General features: G+C 34.0%; 2 protein-coding genes across 2 annotated transcripts in view; both read left to right on the top strand.

Annotated features, from left to right (window-relative positions):
• Positions 1–21,523, top strand: part of LOC134276562 (leucine-rich repeat serine/threonine-protein kinase 2-like) — a 92,060-nt gene that overhangs the window by 56,103 nt on the left and 14,434 nt on the right. The gene's annotated exons all lie outside the window — the stretch shown is intronic.
• On the top strand, positions 10,998–18,467 carry LOC134276564 (uncharacterized). The gene is made up of 2 exons (XM_062758807.1): positions 10,998–12,651; positions 13,009–18,467. The coding sequence occupies exons 1-2, from the start codon at positions 10,998–11,000 to the stop codon at positions 18,465–18,467; spliced, it is 7,113 nt and encodes a 2,370-aa protein (XP_062614791.1).

The following is a 21,523-nucleotide window of genomic DNA, read 5'->3' as shown; positions in this document are numbered from 1 at the left end:
TGTATCGTGTTGGGCATGCAGGGCACATTTCCCTGAGGCACCATACATAAAATAACAAACCAGGGGATGGCAAAATTGAAAGTTGTCATATAGTTATCATCTCCACTAAAATAAACTATGGCTAACACTTTTAAAACCATACTACAAAATGAGAAGAACAAAGCAAGCAAACTTTTTTAGCTCTTCTGAGCCAAAGGCTCAAAGAGCTAATGCTATGGCCATTTGTGCGGTGTGCGTTAACTTTTTAGAATATGGGCTATAACTCAAGAACCCCTTGGCCAATCAGTACCAAATTTGTCACAGGGTATCCTTGGCCCAAGGGCTACCATACTAAAATAAGGGTTTGGACCCTTAAACAAGGGGAGATAATCAGGAAAACAAAACCAAAAGTACTGGTTGCTAAAAAATCTTCTTCTCCATAACCACCAGGCAGAATTTCACCAAACTTACATACAAGGATCAGGATATGTCGAACATTAGAATTTGCACGGGGAATTACCCTGGGGCAAAGGGCGTGGTCTCAAGGTCACTTCAAAGTTGACCTAAATTTACAATTAATAAAAACGTGTATATTTTGCTTACTATAAGGACTAGGATCATCAATTCTTGTAAGTTGATGCATCTTACGACTTCACATCATGTTAAATCAAAAGTAGGTCACAGTGACCTACTTTTTAGACGGTGGCTATATATAGCCACAGGCTATTGCTGGTGGTCTGTGTAAACACACGGGGACCCTAGCGGCGATTTTTGCAGAGTCAAAATAATGAAAGTAGACTTATTTCGATGGTTGAAAATAAAATGTACACAGTTAACAAATACTTTCAAGTTATTTCAAAGACATTTCGTTGATGGATACAAAGCCTAATTCCTGATATTTGCCGTTATCAATATTTCTCGCCTCATGAATATTCATTGAGTTACGCCGAACTAAACTAACTCGTACACCAACCGACTCGTATATTCGTATGCAAACTACAGATGTCAATTCGTACATTTTTTTTTTTTTTCGTTTTTTCTGGCATGTTCGAAAAATCCGTTTCGTACGCACATTGTGTTTCTTTAAAATTACCAATTAATTGTTGAAAAATACTTGAAGATTTCATTGTATGATTGTTTCACTATATATCTAACTCCGAAATCAAATACTAGTAACTGCTAAACAACACACGGCTGTTTCTTGAATACTGCTTTGTGAATTTTTTTTTTACCATAAAAATTTAAAAATAGTTTATTGAAATTTAAAAAAAATTGTCTTTTTGTTTGAATTTCTTATATCTGTTTACAATGCTATATTAGTAAAACGAATATAAATTATGTATTTTAGGAAAGAAGAAAAAAGATCACTACATCTTAATCAGTTAATAAAATGGTTGTTGGGGGTATATGATGCCATAGAATTTGCTAAGTTTATTACCATTCTAGTTTTTAAAAATAAGACTTTGTCTGATTATCTCGGACACAAAAACGAGTCAACGGATAAAAATTTGTCAAAGCTATAATTACAAAGACTATAACGGACAATTTACCCATATATTTCATTCCTATTTAGAAACTCTAAGTTATGTGCCTCTAGTAAATTTACCCTTTAAAGGGTGTACAAAAAAGGTACTCAAATACATGTGCATGAAATAATACTATTATTAGGATTTTATGCGATTTTAGTGGGCTAAATTTAGGTTAGTCTTCTGGTGTGTTCACAAAGCAGTAAATATGTATTGCACAATGATTTGCAGGGTTATTGCATAATTATTAGAATATTATGTATGAGAAATACCATCATCGCAAACCATAGCCAAAATGTACGATCCTCTCCCATTCTGGAGAAAGCTCCATGCGCATATATACAGACTCCGATCGTGACTTCAGACGACGGAAAATAGACAGAAAAATATTTTAATTTGTTATTCTTTTTTTTCTATCTTTTTTTTGAGCATTATACGAGGGTTGTCGTGTACAAAGCGTTTTTCTCGAAAAATAATAGGCGCTGCAAGATGAAATTTTTCGCAAGTATTTATTTATCATATTTTAGTGTACCTGAATTCTTTTGATAAAATATAGACAAAAAATTAATACTTCATTAACATGCTTCAATGTACTTACGCACGAAAAAAAAAAAGGTTTTAAAAATAATACATGAGTATTGTTTCGAAATAAAAGTATTAAATAGTAATTTGGAAAACATTATCCTATTTTTTATTCACTATCTATTGTGTCGTCTTTTGGAAAATTTAAGGACATTTGCTTAATTATTTTATCAATTTATCAAACATCCGAAATGGGAAAGTGGTAAATCCAACACACGAAAAACGGCGGCGTTCGATGACGATACTACGCACTGGAAAGCAGTTCAGTTTTTTCCTCTTTAGTGTACTAGAGAAGTGGGAGTTTCCTAAGCGAAATCGTTTTAATCAAATTGAAGGGTAGAACAAACAGCTACAGGAATAGCAGAAGGCGCTGTCAATGTTGACAGCCAATATATATATAAGATTCTTTAGTTGAATGATAGTAAAAATATTGTCCATAACTTGAGTACTAGTAATTCTTCACAAGGTCCTATTTGTGCGCGAGATTGGTTTCTGGCTGTTATTTGAAGAATTAAGGGAAACTCAACTATGTGCATCAATGAAATTCCTTAATTTAAATTGGAATTATCCAACTTGTTTTTAGCAAAGAGGAAACTTGACGCTGCTTTAGACATTTTGACATCATTATCATCCGTGTGTCGTACGGCGACAAAACACATTTATTTAAATGAAATCTGGTAATTTGCAATTGTTTATTTATGCATATACCTATTTGAAGTTTGCTATGTTTTTTTAATGAAAATTGTAATAGGATACTAACAATTTTAGAACAGTGACAATTCATAACACTTTATACTTTTAGTACAAAGATATAAATTTATATATTAAAATACAGGTAGATATATTGTGAAAAATTGAAACAAACTTTTATAATTTCCATATAATTTTACAAAATCTTAAAACATTTTTTCTTATATACTGCCAGTCGCCATTTGACGTAGCGGGTTTGCTTTGGACTCACGGACCTGAAGAAGTCCATCCTTACCGGCGTCGCGGATTCGACTCCCACTGCGTGACATGGATATCGGCCCTTAATTCAGATTGAGATCCCGTGTCGCAGTAATTGCTAGCCAGAAAAATATCCTTCGCTGCTAAAAATAATTTTATTCTCGAAAGGGGTGTTAAACAAACAAAATCATTCATGCCACCGTCTTTCAGTACTCACAGTATTTTTAAAGGATCATTCTCTATAAGGCCGTTTTGCGGCCTACAATGACTTCAAATTTTTAGGTCACCTGAGTAACTCAGGTGACCTATTGCTATCCGTTTCTGTCCGTCGTCGTCCGTCGTCCGTCGTCCGTCGTGCGTCGTGCGTCGTGTGTCGTGTGTTAACATTTGAACATTTTCAGCTTCTTCTCTGAAACTACTAAACCAATTTTAGCCAGTTTTGGCACAAAGCATCTATGGGTGAAGGGGAACAAAAATTGTGAATTTCATGGCCCCTGCCCCCCTGGGGCCTGAGGGGTGGGGCCAAAACCACTAAAATTAATGCAATCTTTAAAAATCTTCTTCTTTACTCCTGGACATCAAGCAGTCAAACTGTTGGCATAATTTTAATCAGCATAGGGCCCTTTACCAAAATTGTGAAATCCATGGCCCCAGGGTCAGGGGTTCTTGAGTTAGGGCGGAGCTTTGTTGATCATATAGTGAAAATGTAAAATTCTTTAGAAATCTTCTTCTTTCCCCCTGTAAATAAAACAGATAAACTAGGTGCATGGTAATGATGACCAAGGGTGTCTCATTCAAAATTGTGAAATTTGTGGCCCCAGGGTGAAGGGTTCTGGGGTGGGGGTTTGTCTATTGATTATATAGGGAAAGTGCGTTGCAATCTTTAAAAATCTTCTTCTTTACTCCTGGACATCAAGCAGTCAAACTGTTGGCATAATTTTAATCAGCATAGGGCCCTTTACCAAAATTGTGAAATTCATGGCCCCAGGGTCAGGGGTTCTTGAGTTAGGGCGGGGCTTTGTTGATCATATAGTGAAAATGTAAAATTCTTTAGAAATCTTCTTCTTTCCCCCTGTAAATAAAACAGATAAACTAGGTGCATGGTAATGATGACCAAGGGTGCCTCATTCAAAATTGTGAAATTTGTGGCCCCAGGGTGAAGGGTTCTGGGGTGGGGGTTTGTCTATTGATTATATAGGGAAAGTGCGTTACTATAGATTAACTCTTTTACTTCTGAAAATTATAGGCAGTCAAACACTTTGCATGAGTATGATAAAGCTTATAATAATCAATAAGCCCTTAACATTTTAAAATGCCTAACCTCTGGGTTTGGGGATAGAGTCCCCAGGGTGGGGTTTAGTTCCATGATAGTATGAAATAAAGCATGGTGCATTGAAAATTTTTATGGTAATTTTAGTAAATTACCTATTAGAATAAGTATTAGAATACCTATTATGAATATGCACTAAAATGTCTGTAATAATGTTTATAAACAATGTATGAAATTCAATCATGCACCCGAGAGAGATTTTTCAACCGATTTTAGTATTCCGGAAATATAGTTGCGACGCCGATACATTTTGTGATTTAGAATATTTCACGCATGCGTATACTTGTTATCCACTCAGCGTCTTCCGGCAACTCAGAAGAGTCTTCGGAGAAAGCCAAGCGACATTATTACCATTTATACGATTTATTTTGTGTTTTTCTTAGGTTTAACAGTTTGCATTGCGAACGGTGGGTATGATTATTTGTAGTTATTAAGTTTAAACAGCATGGAATGTGAAGTGCTTTTGCGAATTCGATTTCTCGGTAATCGTTTTTGAGGTGACATAATTTTAGACTGTGATAAAGGATTGCCGGTTCGAGCAATTTATATATGTAACAATAAATTATTTTTACTGGGTATTTAATATGTTGTTTTTGTATTTATGTAGAAAATGTGCCTGAACTTGAAACGTGATGAAATATTTCGTCATTTACAATCATTCGAACGGTACCTAGTGTCGGGAAAATGGCACTTACTGAAAGTGAAAACGGCACTTAGTATATGCAAAACGGCACTTTTTGTGACTTTTACGTGTATTAATATTCTCTATGTAAGCAGTGCATTGTAGCTGTGTAATAGGAATGACTCGGAGTAAAACAAGACTTACCATTTAATCCCTATTAACTGCCCCTGCGGCCCTGCCTCTATAACTATAAGCAAGTCTGGTACAATCACTAGATTTAGCTATGTAGCTTGATTTATCTACTTAGCTTTATTTACCTACCTGAGGTAGCTTTATTTAGCTACCAAATCAATTTATTTTTATAAAAAAGCCTTCTTCTCAGGGTGTGCAGAAAATATAATTTTGATGCAGTGTCAGCAGTGATCATTTTCAACTTTGAACATGAAAAAATTGAAGAAATGTCTTTCTGCGCAATTGCAATCAAAGTTCTGAAAGTTTTGGAGCTATGTATGATAGTTAGAACAGTTACTCCTTGAATGAAATGACGAAGAAGTCCAGTTCAGGTTAACACAATAATAGTCGGTAATTATTCAGCACAATGTGAAGTGATCATACTCAGCCATGCCTTACAGCACGCATGAGAGAGGACAGTTAACTAAACAATGGAATTACATGTTTTGCCCTAAATTGTCAAAATGCAGCGATGTATAAATTATCTCTGCTCTGGATCGTATTTTAAAACCTTCTTAGAATAAATATTAATGGCCATTTAATTGCGATTTTTTTGTCTTTTTTAAATAAAAGGAACAACTTTGAAAAGTTGCATTGAAATAGCCAAATAAAGCTACCTGAGGTAGGTAAATACTGCATACAGGGAAATTTTCGCCCCTTTTGCCCTCTTTCTGATTGGGCGAATTTAAAACGGTGCGAATTGAAAGTACACAGCATAATTTCTAAAACAAAACTTAGACTGGGCGAATTTAAAACGGAGCAAAATATTTCGCAAGTGCAAAAGGGCGAAAATAACACGGGGCGAAAATAACCCTGTATACAGTAATGCTACGTAGGTAATTCTACCTACTTAGGTAAATCTAGTGATTGTACTGGACCTGATAAGCACCCCTAGGTCTTTTCAATTGTCTGGAAATAAGGGCCCCCTGTAATGTGATTAAAATTATCTAGAAGCATATAAAAAATCTGCCAAAATTTGAAGCAAATGAAATAGAAACTTCTCTATTATCCAATTTTTTGGTTAATAATGATCAGTTTAACATTATTTAGGTAAATAATCTTCACGTAAAGTAAAGTTAAAAATTATTTTAGTTGTTCTTTTAATTATTTTTGGAGAATTGAGAGCCCTGTTTTTGCTCAAAAGTTTTCAAAACTTAAAATATACATTAAATATTATGAGGATACCAAAAAAAACGGCCCCTTTTTCAAAATTTTCTTAGTGTCTAGGATGGTTAATAGGATTTATATGGTATATGCATATCCTTCTTTATCTGAAATTTTAACAGTTTGTTTAAAGCTTGCAAAACGTGCAACTGTACAATTCTCAATATCATTAAAAAGGCTATGTAATGACTATGTAAAAGTGCGATATTATAGCATGTTCAGTGTCGGTGAAGCAACATGGATTTTGCAATAATATTGCAAATACCTGGTAGGGGACATTATTGTCCATGTAACATTTTACTTTGGGCATGTTGGATGCTGGATCTGATCTTTATTTTCCACATGAATGAATTCAAACAATATTTTAACCAAAAAATAAACATGGATGTTATATCAAGGAATGAAACTTTCATACTTGCTTTGGATTCTGAATTTAATCTACATTTTCTAGATGAGTGACCAGGGTAATGTTTTATGAATAGGTTCATAATATGATCTTTTTTGAATAAATGTGCATAAATGGTGCATATAAGGATGAAAACTTCCATATTTGTTTTATATGTTGGAATTAACCAAAATTTTCTTGATATTAAAAGTAAACAGTTTAAAAAATGTTTAAACAGGCCTTTTAAGTAACTATAAGTTCTACTTGATTCATACTTGTATTGATATTGATGTTGAGATATACACTAACCAGAAAAAAAAGATTGTTTGGAACATGTGGTTTGATGATTTTATTTTGATGCTTCTTACCATTTGTATTTCTATTTTGTTTGTTCGGGAGTGTCCTAGGAAACTATATTTATCAGAATAAGATGAATAATACTTGCTTTAGATCTTGAATCTAGCCTACATTTTCCAGATGAGTGACCAGGGTAATGTATATACCCTGCGATGAATATGGCCAAGGCATATAGTGTTTCTGTCATTCTGTTGCACATTACATTTAGGTCTGTTCAAAGCCCAGTTTCAAAGGAAAAAGAAACTATCCAAGATATTTTTATCAAACTTCATTTGATGATAGATATTGATAAGAGCTATGCATCTGCATCATCATTTTTTTTTTACCTTGACCTTTGACCATGACCTTATTTTTATAAACTTGTGTTTGGTTCAGTTGTTAGGAAACCATTTATTGGTAATTTTTTTAATGAAACTTTAATGTGGAAACATACGGATAGGGGCTATTAAACTGCATCAACACTTTTGTCTTCGACCTTGCTTTCACCTTGACCTCAGTTTTTGTGTTTAGCTCAGTTTAAAAAAAAACATTCAGGATAGTGATGTCAAATTTTAGATGATAATTAACATACAATGAGAGCAATTAAATTGCATCTACATTTTTTGATCTCAACCATGCCTTTGACCTTGACTTCGCTTTTCTGAGATTGGTGTTTAGCATGGTTTTAAGAAACCCACTAAGATAATTTTATCAAACACTATGGTGTTAGATTTTGTTGAGAGCTATGCATCTGCATCATCTTTTCAACCATGACCTTTCTTGTGACATATTTTTTCTTTAAAAGTGTTTAGTTCAGTTTTAAAGAAACCATTCAGGATAGTGTAATCAAACTTCATATGCTGATATTGATACATACTGATGAGAGCTTTTCAACTTTAACTTTTCCTTAGACCATGACCTCACTTTTCTAAAATTACTGTCAAACTATATGCTGATACTCACAGAAGCTATTCATTAACATTAATATCAACATTGTTTTAAAGAATAATATTAAGGGTGCAATCCCTCACTTCTTCGTGTTTAAATATAGAAATAAAAGATTAATTATAATATCCTAAATTAGAAGTGATATTTGGACGAGGCTAAGAAAATGTGATGGAAGGTGAGGCTTGTCCAACCTATTGAATTTTCTGCTCAAGTGTTTTGTTTATCCTGCAACATTCATAAAGATGCAATAAGTATGGAGTTGTGTGTCAACACTTTTTGACCTGATTGACTATTTATCTAATAAAATTAACATTTTATGTTTGAATTAGGATTCATATATTGTAGGGAAATGACATGTGTTTATAAAATAAGGAATCTTAATTGAAAACAAGTCAGACAAGTTTGCATATGCATGGGGACATATTTTTAATTTGATATCAGAACTTCAACTCTCAACACAAGTCCTATCCTAGACCCAAATTTAATTATGCCCTACGATCAGTAGATCCGTATATTGTTTTTGTCCACTCTGTTTGTCTGTTGTCAAAGTTCTTTAACCTTCACCACAACTTTTGAACCATGAGAGATAGAGACTTCATATTTAGTATGCATACTCCATCAGTAAAGCTCTTTTAAATGACATCAAAGTCAATGAGCTTGTGACATTGACTGTGACCTATATGCTAAAAATAGCTTTTTTGCACTTTCACCATAACTTTTGAACCATTAAAGGTAGATACTTTATATTTGGTATGCATACTCCACTAATAAAGTTCTTCCAACTGACACCAAGGTCATGACCTTGTGACCTTGACTGACCTATATGCTAGAATAGCTTTTTAGAACTTTAAACACAACTTTTGAGCCATGAGAGATAGAGATTTCATATTTTGGTATGCTTACTTCACTGACTTCTCTACTAAAAATATTTTTTTGAAGTTTGTTGCTGCCGGATGTTTCACAAACATATCTTGTTTTGTTTTTATACCCCCCGCAAACGAAGTTTGGGGTGGGGGGTATATAGGAATCACCTTGTCTGTCTGTGCAATCGTGTCTGGTCTATATCTTTCTTACAGAGGGACATTAGAATCTACTACTACACACTAAGATTGCTCATGACCTAAGGGTGTGTTATGACCTTGACCCAAGGTCATTTGGGGAAGTCAGGGCTCGACATTAACTTTTTTTCCTACTTGTCCATTCGGACAAGTGATCAAGACATTTACTTGTCCGAACTTCAACTTCACTTGTCCGAAATTTTTTAAATAAAGTTCAATAGTTTCAACTTGAAAATTAAAATAAGTGCATTACACATGTCGCTTGGTTGATTCGGGATGTTATTTGACAAATACAATAAACTCATAAAACGAAATTTAATCTAAGCTTTCTTTCCTGACAATAACATAAATGTCCACAAGTGAAACTGTCAGCATCAAACAATCCACACTTCGGTTCATATCTTCCAGGACTTTTCAGTAATACACAATTAGTGAACTTCAATCCCGATCGAATGTGAACTAAATTAAAATATAGCGATACATATCAGGATCGAAGTCTGGATTTTATGTAAAGCTTCCGTCTTGAAACTACCCATTTAACTTTCAATAGTCGTTCTTTTTATTATTTAGAGACTCCTATACATTGAAATGCACTTGTCCAATCGGACAAGTGCCCAACAATATTCACTTGTCCGTATTTATTTTTCATTGGTACCGGACAAGCGTTAATGTCGAGCCCTGGAAGTTCAAGGTCACTAAAAGAAAAATTTCATAATTTGTGTCTGGTCCATATCTTTCTTATGGATAAACTTGATTGGTTCTTATTTCACACAAAGATTGCCCATGACCCAAGGGTGTGTCATGACCTTGACCCAAGGTCATTTGGGGAAGTTCAAGGTCACTGGAAGAAAAATTTCAAAATTACTGTTTGATACATATCTTTTATGGATAAACTTGGTAGGTTCTCATTACACACAAAGATTGCCCATGACCCAAGGGTGTGTCATGACCTTGACCCAAGGTCATTTGGGGAAGTTCAAGGTCAATGGAAGAAAAATTTCATAATTCTTGTCCGGTCCATATCTTTCTTATCGATAAGCTTGGTAGGTTCTCATTTCAATCAAAGATTGCCCATGACCCAAGGGTTTTTCATGACCTTGACTCAAGGTCATTTGGAGAAGTTCAAGGTCACTGGAAGAAAAATTTCATAATTCGTGTCTGGTCCATATCTTTCTTATAGTTAAACTTGGTAGGTTCTCATTTCAATCAAAGATTGCCCATGACCAAAGGGTGTTTCATGACCTTGACTCAAGGTCATTTGGAGAAGTTCAAGGTCACTGGAAGAAAAATTTCATAATTCGTGTCTGGTCCATATCTTTCTTATAGTTAAACTTGGTAGGTTCTCATTTCACACAAAGATTGCCCATGACCCAAGGGTGTGTCAAGACCTTGACCCAAGGTCATTTGGGGAAGTTCAAGGTCAATGGAAGAAAAATTTCATAATTCTTGTCCGGTCCATATCTTTCTTATCGATAAACTTGGTAGGTTCTCATTACACACAAAGATTGCCCATGACCCAAGGGTGTGTCATGATCTTGACCCAAGGTCATTTGGAGAAGTTCAAGGTCACTGGAAGAAAAATTTCATAATTCGTGTCTGGTCCATATCTTTCTTATAGTTAAACTTGGTAGGTTCTCATTTCACACAAAGATTGCCCATGACCCAAGGGTGTGTCAAGACCTTGACCCAAGGTCATTTGGGGAAGTTCAAGGTCACTCAAAGAAAAATTTCATAATTCGTGTTTGATACATATCTTTATTATGGAATAACTTGGAATAACCTGTTTGGACAGTTCTAGTTTATTTTAGAGATATAATTGAAAAATAAGTATTTCTGAAGGAATAGTAATACTGATTGAATTTTTTGTATATTTTGAAGAAATTGGATGATGCCTCGCAAAAAGAACTGGAGGATGGGACTGGTGAAGATGGGGAACCAGAGTCGTGGCAGAAGTGACAATAGACTCGTGGATACTAGCCACGTAAAAAATAGTACGAAAGACCCAACAATTGACGCAACAATTGACGGACCTTTGAGACTCGTGGAAGCTAGCCACGTAAAAAATAGTGCTAAAGACTGGGGGGATACTGCCTCCTTAAAAAGAGTACAAGATTTGCCTTCGGGCGCCAGATACAGTGCAAATTCGCCTTCGGGCACCAGAAACAATGCAAATTCGCCTTCGGGCACCAGAAACAATGCAAATTCGCCTTCGGGCACTCTGAACTCTGCCAATATGCCTTTGGATACTACATGTATTAACAATGCAAATTTGTCTTCTGGGTCTCTAAACTATACCTGTTTACCTTCAAAACTTGTAAATTCAGACAGTTTGCCACTTCATTCTATGACATCTAACAATGTGGTATTTTATTCCAAGGATACTGATAATTTTTCTTTAGATTTAAAAAAAGCAAGCGAAAGTTTCTCTTGCCCTGAACAGGCTTCATGTTTGTCTTTCATTGAGAAAAATTTGCCTGTGACAAAATTATTTGCAACAATTAATCAAGCTAGTAATTTATTTCCACCTTTCTCAAGAGGAGTTCAGTGCACATGCAATGCTTTGATGTCGATCATTTTGAAAAGTGCATCTACTTCAGCAGAACTAGATGAAGTTCTCTTTGCTGCGGATGATTTATATCGAGTCAGAATTGCAGAATTACAGTCAACTGTTCAACTTGTATCAAAAATGCTACAATTTCAAGAACTTCCCAAGTCTGTTTTTGTGAATGATAACCAGTATGAAATATGCTATCATGAAGAGATCTATGGAACAGTAACTCACATTGATTGGGACAATTCATGCCAAAGTAATAACTTGAAAGCAGGTATTGAGCTACTCTTTAGACGATTCAATCAAGGATTAATTATAGTTGGAGGACTTTGCTCAGCAATATATGTCAATGACAAGAACTGTCCTGTATTTTTTGATTCGCATTCACATGGAGAGGACGGTCTTTCATCTGCAGATGGTAGGGCTATTAAAATCACTTTTAGTGATATCGATCAGCTTGTGGACTACATGTTTGCATTTTATCAAAGTTGCAATATTTCAATGACAAGCCAGTTTGAGATTCAGCCAGTGTCTGTAACACAAATAACAAGTGAATCTAATGCGGGAAGCAAACGACCTTCTTTAATTGATAAGTACTTTGACTTCCAAGAGAATATGTCAAAAAAATGTAACACTTCTGATTCACCTCAAGAAAATCGAAATGAATATATGAGAAATTATATGCGAAAAAGAAGAGAAAACTCGCTGATAAAACAGAAGGACAGGGAAAGTAACCTTAGAAGTATGACTAAAGCAAGGCAGAGTAAAGAATTTAAAGAGAAAGAACTTGCCTCAAAAAAAATTGTCAGAGAAAATCCAGAGAGAAAGCAGAAGGACAGAGAAAGTAACCTTAGAAGTATGACCAAAGCAAGGAAGAGTAAAGAATTTAGAGAGAAAGAACTTGCCTCCAAACAAAAAAACAGAGAAAATTTTCAGACAAAACAGAAGGACAGAGAAAGTACATTACAAAGTATGACCAAAGCAAGACAAAGTAAAGAATTTAAAGAGAAAGAACTTGCGTCCAAACAAAAAAACAGAGAAAATTCTGAGACAAAACAGAAGGACAGAGAAAGTACATTACAAAGTATGACCAAAGCAAGACAAAGTAAAGAATTTAAAGAGAAAGAACTTGCTTCCAAACAAAAAAACAGAGAAAATTCTGAGACAAAACAGAAGGACAGAGAAAGTACATTAAAAAGTAAAACTAAAGCAAGACAAAGTAAAGAATTTAAAGAGAAAGAACTTGCTTCCAAACAGAAAAGTAGAGAAAATTCAGGGACAAAGCAGAAGGACAGAGAAAGTACATTAAAAAGTAAAACTAAAGCAAGACAAAGTAAAGAATTTAAAGAGAAAGAACTTGCTTCCAAACAGAAAAGTAGAGAAAATTCAGAGACAAAGCAGAAGGACAGAGAAAGTACTTTAAAAAGTAAAACTAAATCAAGACAGAGTACAGAATTCTGTTTAAAGGAAAGAGAAGCAAAGAAAAGGAAAAGAGACAATGTAGAGCAGTTGGAGAAGGAACGGCTATGTAAACAGCAAAGTAGAAAAAAATACAGAGAAAAAGAAAGGGAAAATGAAAGAGTTTCTAAGGCTAAAAGAAGGCTTGATACAGAATTCAAAGACAATGAAAACAAAGGGGTGAAGAAAAGGTGTCATGGTAATTCTTTAGAAGATTGCATAGAGAAATTCCATGAACAAGTAAAAATTGGTCCAATTTATGTGTGTACATGTTGTCATCAAACTTGGTTTTTGAAAAGTGTTGTGAAACTAGATTCAACTTGTCTTAGTGCTACTAGTAAAAGTATCTGCACTGGATTTAGATCAGTCAATGACATTGAATGGCTATGTTTGACCTGTTGTTCAGCTCTGAAAGATGAGAAAATTCCAAAGCTTTCAGTAAAAAATGGAATGAAATGGCCTGAGAAACCAGATGCTTTGAATTTACATCCACTGGAAGAGAGATTAATATCTCAACGAATACCATTTATGCAGATAAGAGAATTACCAAGAGGAGGTCAGATGTCAGTCAAAGGAAATGTTGTAAATGTACCAGTTGATATTCAGCCAACTGTGAATGCCCTTCCAAGACAAATAGATGAGCATGTAACTATAGCTGTAAAACTGAAGAAGAGATTATCTCACAAGTCAGCATGTTTCACAGAAAATGTTCGACCAAATGTTGTAATAAAAGCTTTACAATGGCTTATGAAAAATTCTGAATTGTATAAGAATTCAGGTATAGTGATAGACCATTCTTGGAAAGATGAAATAGAACAAAGTAATGAGGAAACAGTACAAGAACTGATAGGATCTTTAAATGATTGCGATGATCGAGAAATTGAAGGCAATGATGATGGTTTTTGTGAAATTACTTTAGATGACTGTATTCAAGGTAATTCTGATACACTTGTAGATGAAGCAGACATTGATACAAATAAACTTTATGTGTTTGCTCCTGGAGAAAACCAAAAACCAATAAGTTTATTTACAGACAAAGATGCAGAATATCTCTGTTTTCCAACAATATTTTGTGGTCAACGCAGAGTTGAAAATGAAGAAAGAGAAGTTCCAGTACACTACAGTGATATTGCAAAATGGGAGTTGCGCAGTGTTGATAGACGAGCAGCACAATCTGTACCTAACATCTTTTTTAAATTGAAGAAAATTCAAATTAAGCAAGTTAGTGACAAAGTTAACTTGGCACTGAGAAGATGTAAATCAGAGGGTAAAAAAATCACTGCAGAACAAGTTTTAAATCCAGCCTCTGCAGAAAAAATTGTAAGATTAAATGAAGGATATTACATATTCAGAACACTTCGAAATTCTCCTGCATATCTTTCATCAAAGAAAAAGGATGTATTTGCCATGATAAGGCAGTTGGGTCTTCCAACCTGGTTTATTTCTCTCTCATCAGCTGATACCAGATGGCAAGATCTGCTTAAAACATTGGCAATGCTAGATGGAAAATCTTTGTCACCAGAAGAACTAGAGGATTTGAATTGGAGTGATAAATCAAAACTAGTTAAACAAGATCCAGTGACATGTGCAAGATTCTTTGACAACAGAGTTCAACTTTTCATCAATACCGTTCTTAAGAGTCCTCACAATCCTCTCGGTGTTGTCACTGATGTGTTTCGAAGGGTAGAATTCCAGAATCGAGGTTCACCGCATATTCATATGCTGGTATGGACAAGTGATGCTCCAAAGCACAAAGAAAATAGCAATGAGGAAATTGAAGCATATGTAGATAAGTATGTCACATGTGGTTTGCAGGAAAATAATTCTCAAATGAAGTGCCTTGTAGAGCTTCAAGTACATAAACACTCAAAGACTTGTAAAAAAGGGGGTAAATCTGTTTGCAGATTTGGATTTCCTTTGCCACCTTTGCCCAAAACCATGCTTCTTGAACCCTTGGATGTTGATGTTGAGCATTATAGAAAGTTGTATTCTGATATTCAAAAGAAAATGAATGATTACAAAGATGGTTGTAGTTTAGACTACGAGTCATTCTTACAGACTGTAGTAGAAATGTGTGAGGATGAGTATATAAAATGTATTCGAGCATCCCTAAAAGGTCCCAAAGTGTTTCTAAGGAGAAGTCCATCTGAAATGAGAGTGAATTATTACAATACATCAGTGCTAAAGGCTTGGAATGCTAACTTAGATATTCAGTTTGTACTTGATCCTTATGCCTGTGCCACATACATTGTTGCTTACATCAGCAAATCTCAAAGAGGAATAAGTGCTATGCTTGATAAGGCATCTCAAGAAGCTGCAGAGGGAAATATGGATCTTAAGCGCCAAGTTCGACACATTGGAAACAAGTTCTTGAACTTCGTTGAGGTCAGTGCACAAGAAGCAAGTTATTTGATCCTTCAGATGCCACTTACACAAGCTAGTAGAGAGGTTGTTTTTATAAATACCTCACCACCTGAAGACAGAGTTTTCTTACTCAAACATCAAGATGAATTGAATGAGTTACCAAAAGACTCAACTGACATTAAGTCAGATGGTATGATACAGAGATATGCAAGAAGACCAAAGCAACTAGAAAATTGGTGCTTAGCTGATGTTGTTTCTGAGTTGGAAGTCACTTTTCCAAAAGAAATGGAAAAAGATGTGCGAGAAGAAGTGAATGACGATGACCCTGAATTAGATTCTCAACAGAACATCTTTTCTGATCAGGATGTTTTAGTTCATTTGAAAAATGGGATTAAGATCAGAAGACGAAAAAACAAACGGGTTATAAGATACGTAGGGTACAGCCAAAAAACAAATTCTGAACAGTATTACAGAGAAAGAATTCTTCTCTATCTGCCGTGGAGAAATGAGAATACTGATCTTTTTGGTAGTTGTCAAACTTATGAACAGCATTACATGCAAAAAGCAAGTATAATACAAATGAAGCAAAGGCAGTATGAGCATTTTGTGGATGAATTAGAACAAGCTCGACTTCAAGCTGAAGAAGATCTTGATGATCTGGAGACAGTAGCACCAAATACAGAACATGCTGAGGCAGAAGATGCAGAGATAGGTTCTGAACCATCCGAGGAATTTGTTCATTTTGATCCTGATACAGTTCAACATAGAGATTTTGATATAGGTCCAGACTTGGGTTTGTCCTCAAAAGTAACTGAAACAGAAATGAGTGCTGTCCGAATTCCTGATGAGCAGTATTATAAACTTTTGCAATCCCTGAATACAAAGCAGAGAGAATTTTACAATCATGTGACAAACTGGATTCAAAACAGAGAAGAACCGTTGTATGCTTTTCTTACTGGTGGAGCAGGTGCAGGAAAGTCAGTGGTTATTGATGCCATTTTCCAAACATTACACAGAATACTTTACTCAAAAGAAGGAGAAAATCCAGATGATATTAGAATATTACTTTGTGCTCACACTGGCAAAGCTGCATACAACATCAAAGGGACCACTATTGCATCAGCATTTCACAGGAAAATGTATCAAACACAGCAGCACATGGGTGCAGATGAATTGAACTCATTTAGGACAAAGTACCGGAATTTGTCAGTTGTGATAATAGATGAAATTTCAATGGTTGGAAATAATATGCTGACATTTATAAATGATAGACTCCAACAACTTACTGGTAGAAAACAAGACTTTGGTGGTATTAGTATCATAGCTGTAGGTGATTTATATCAGTTACCACCTGTTGGAGACAAGTGGATTTTCAACGACCTTTCTAATCCTGGTCAGAGTTTAGCAACGAATTTGTGGCATGAGCATTTTCATATGCATGAACTAACTGAAATTATGAGACAAAAGGATGACCTCAGATTTGCTGAAATGTTGAATAGACTTCGTGAAAACAAGATGACAGATGAAGACAAAGAACTTATTTCTCAACGCATCATTAGGCAAGATTCTGAAATCTATCCTAAACAGGCACCTCATCTGTTTATTGAGAACAAGTTTGTTGATTGTTTTAATAACAATTTAATAGAAAACCTTTCAACAGTTAAAGTAAATGTAAGAGCAGATACAGATGTATTATCACAGACAAAACTTTCTGCATCAGTGAAATTGAAACTAGTTCAAAATTTACCTGAAAATCCAGCATCTACTGGACAATTAAGAACAAATCTTGTTATTGCTGTGGATATGCTCTATGACATATCAGTGAATCTTGATGTTACAGATGGATTGACAAATGGTGCTTCGTGTGTTGTGAAATACATTGAATATAGACAATCACGATTAAGACCTGCCATAGTATGGGTTCTGTTTGCTGACTCAAGTATAGGTATTTCAAGAAGACATCAATACAACCATTTGTTCAGCACAAATGTGAACACTACATGGACTCCCATATTTGAAGCTAAAAGAACATTTGTTTATAACAGAAAGACCTATGAGAGAGTTCAATTTCCACTCCAACCTTCTGCTGGAAAAACAATTCACAAAGCACAAGGAGCAACACTTTCAAAGGCAGTAATCAGCTTAGCACAGACAACGCAGCGAAAAATTCCTCACATACATTATGTTGCACTTTCAAGAGTAAGGTCACTTGATGGTCTATTCATTCTGGATTTCAATGAAAAAAGTCTTTCAAAGGATGAAAATGTTGATAAAGAGATGGAAAGATTGAGAGATAATAGATTGCAGCTCTCATACATACCACTTTACTCAGTATGTAAAGATGTCAAATTTTTGTTTAACAATGCAAGGTCTCTACACAAACACTTCTTTGATATCAAGTCAGAACCAAGTGTTGTAGCTGCAGATGTTATTGGTATAGCTGAATCTTGGCTTTGTGAATCAGATTCTGATGAAGACTTTACTTTGGAGGGTTTTACAATGTTCAGAAATGATGCAAACATTTCCCATACCAGATCACATCATGGCATTGTCATTTATTTGAGGAATCATTTACAGTGTTTGACATACAACTCCTTCACTTCCAAGTCTGTTGAATTTTCCATAATTTCCATTAAGTCGTCCAATACTCCAATACAGTGTGTAGTTTTATATAAGCAGCCTTCTTGTACTCTTCAACATTTTTACGATACCTTGAGGAACATGTTGCTTCCATTTGTTAACAAAGATGAAAAAATTGTGATGATGGGAGATTGTAATTTGGATTTGAGTACTGGTCAGTATGGACATTTCCTTAACTTTATGAAAGAAAACTTTGGCTGTGAGCAAGTGATAAACAAAGTAACAACAAAAAACAAGACACAGTTAGACCTAATATTTACCAACTTTACTGATATACAAACAGATGTGCTTCAGGCTTATTGGTCTGACCATAATATGATTTATTGTGCTGCAAATAATCCTTAAACTAGCTAAAAATATAGGTGCAGTTGTATTTTTCCTGTGAGTATCAAAAACCCTCCAGAGCACAACACAGGTAGTTTGTAAATATTTAGTTTCCATTGGAAGCTAAATATTTACAAACTGCCAAGAGTGGTTAGGCAAAATCAAGGGTTGCCACTCATCATCTACCCTATATGTCCCAATAACTCCACTATATCGTAAAAAAAAATACATATGTACATGTACATATATGTACAGTAGTATATAATTTTAAAATTTTAATACATATATTACCTTATTGGGAAGTTATTGGGACAAAATTGAGTTTAAAAATTGAATGCCCATGAGATGCAATTATTTAGTTTAATATATATGTAATGTTTGCAAACTTAAAAAAAAGGTGAAAACAGTTTGGCTACCTTTATTTTATATATAGTACATACAGTTCAATTTCATCACAGTATTGTTTTCTTGTAACAGGATAATTATGTAGATGTTTGTGTTCTGTAACACAATATGTAAATTTGTATACTTTTGTAATTATTGAACTAAACATCTCAGTCATTTATAAATTGAATGTAATTATGCATGTTCTTTTTTTTTTGATTGAAATATGAAGGTATATTATAATGAATAATTGTATTGGTTTATATCTGCAAGATTTGATTCAATCAAATATTAAGATATTTTTATAACATGCTTTTAGTGGCCATACGTGCCTCTTAAATTTTACTTGATCTATTAGGTCTGGATGAAATAATACCATCAAATAGCATTTGATATTTTTCCAATGACTTTTTGCTTCTTTTTTAATATTGTTTTAACATTTATTTAAGGGCCCTCTCAACACTAAAGGAAAATTGAGAAAATTATAGTATGTAAAGGTGTAAATACAGAGATTATCTATTACATTTTCATCCTAGGGTACCTATGCATTCAGCCTTAGAAAAGAATATTCAAAGCGAATCCAAGTTTCTTTATTTCAAAGAGAATGAAGTACTCACAAACAAATATTCACTGTTGTTTACTCAACTTTGCAAAGTACTTGCAAATGAAGAGTTCAATCAATTTTTCTTGGTCTATTTAAATGTAATTGTGAATGGTTGATTTGATCACTCTCACAGATTAGCTGATACTGATAAACTATACATTTCAATTTATTTAGTCTAGATAAAAGGGCAGATTATCTGCTTAAAAATACCACAAAATCTGAACTCTTTAGTGTGCAGTGCATAGAGGGCTCTTAATGTTTTTGTGTTTGTAAAGTACTTTGTACACTGTGTCTGTTTTGGTAATGCATGTACATGTACATGTACATTGTATAATAATCATAAATTCACATTCTATCTCATGGGCATTTAAATTAACATTGATTTCTGAAATAGTAGATTTACTTATGGTGATTGATATCTATGTCTTGAATTTAAGTATATATTAGAATTTAAGTATGTATTTGAATGGAAGAATTTATGTGTTTTACACAGAATTACTACAGTTATTGTACAACCCATTGTCAAAAGGGTGTATATCTGCAAAGACATTGTGAATTAGTTGCCCCTGTGTTGTGAAAAGACTAGCTGATAGCTGTGTTAATGTAGTACTGTTATATCAACATTCCATTTATAGAAAAGACTATCTCCTGTGTTGCATGTGAAATTTAAAAACCATGCAACATTCCATATTTGAAAAGACGATCTATCGTGTTAAATATGAAACTGTTAAACCAGTTACGTTCCATTTCTGAAAGGACTGCCTCCTGTGTTAAATGTGAAACTGTTATCTACATTTCTGAAAAGAGTGCCTTGTTTTACATGTGAAATTGTAATTAATATATCTACACTCTGTTTCTGAAAAGACTGGCTTCCTTAATTTGCTACATTGAATGTGAAACTGTTATTATCTGTTGTACATAATTATATTAATTAAGACTAATCATGTAAATACTTTGTCCAGACTTGTTGCTTAAACATATATTCTTTGGGAGGTCTTCTTATCAAGCCATCCTTATTTTTGCATTACATGTATTTCCAAATCTATATTTTTAATAACTCCATACATGTATATTGAAATTTTATGCAAAAACGTAAATAGATATATATATATCTCATAAATTTAGAATCCTTACCGTCATTTACCACAAAAAATTAATTGGAATCTACAGACAACACAATTCAAGAAACTACTACATGTAGTATATATACATAATAAAACCCCATTTCTCTGGATTTATCATATCTTATGATTTTAAGATCTATATTTCTAAAAAAAAAAAAAAAAGTGTTGATAAATGTATTCAGGTCTTTGTAAACAACTTTTAATCTTTCTTTTCGCTTTCGTTATGTAAGATTAAAGAAGTTGTTCTCTACAACCACTGAATACAGCTAAATTTCCTTGAAATATATCCCTTAACTATCAATTTTCATTATGCAGATATTTTAATTAAATTGTAATCAAGGATAATCTGAATGTAAAAGTTGGATTTAATTAATATACAATGTATGTATAAGTTCACTGGTCTAGGTAATATTTGCATATTTATTGATTTTTTTTTCTTAAGGGGGGAGTGGGGGGGACTGCATTGTTTCAAAATGCTTTGGAGCAGAATGATTAAAATTGTGTATTAAATCAGAGACATATAAAACCATGGATTTATATGTCTCTGATTAAATTTATTTCTATTGTTTTTGCCATAGTGCATTTACATGTTCATTACATTTTTGATCGCATTGTAAAAATTTAAGGATAATTTTATGGTTCAATTTTTACTACATGTATTTGTGCAAATTTTAAAATATATGTATATATATATATAGAATTCATGCTTGGTGAACAAATTCAGGTATATAAAAAAAACACGTTCATGTTACTATAATTTTACATTATTTATCTATTTTTGTGCTCTAACTGTCTGAAATCACCAAAGACATTAAGCATTCACTTTTTTAAAGGTAAGTAGCATAGAAAGAAGGGGGTCAATGGCCAGCCCGTAAAGGGAGGTAAACCTTGCTTCTTTCAGATGATATAGAAATAAAGTGAAGATTGCTTCATACATAGTATGTTTGGTGGTAAAATTTCAGAAA

Source organism: Saccostrea cucullata, unplaced genomic scaffold, assembly GCF_032062105.1.
Source record: "Saccostrea cucullata isolate Sc308-1 unplaced genomic scaffold, CSIRO_AGI_Scuc_v1 ctg1404, whole genome shotgun sequence".
In the NCBI taxonomy this organism is placed as follows: domain Eukaryota; kingdom Metazoa; phylum Mollusca; class Bivalvia; order Ostreida; family Ostreidae; genus Saccostrea; species Saccostrea cuccullata.
The sequence above is the reverse complement of the archived record's forward strand: the minus strand, read 5'-3'. Positions and strand labels throughout refer to the sequence as shown.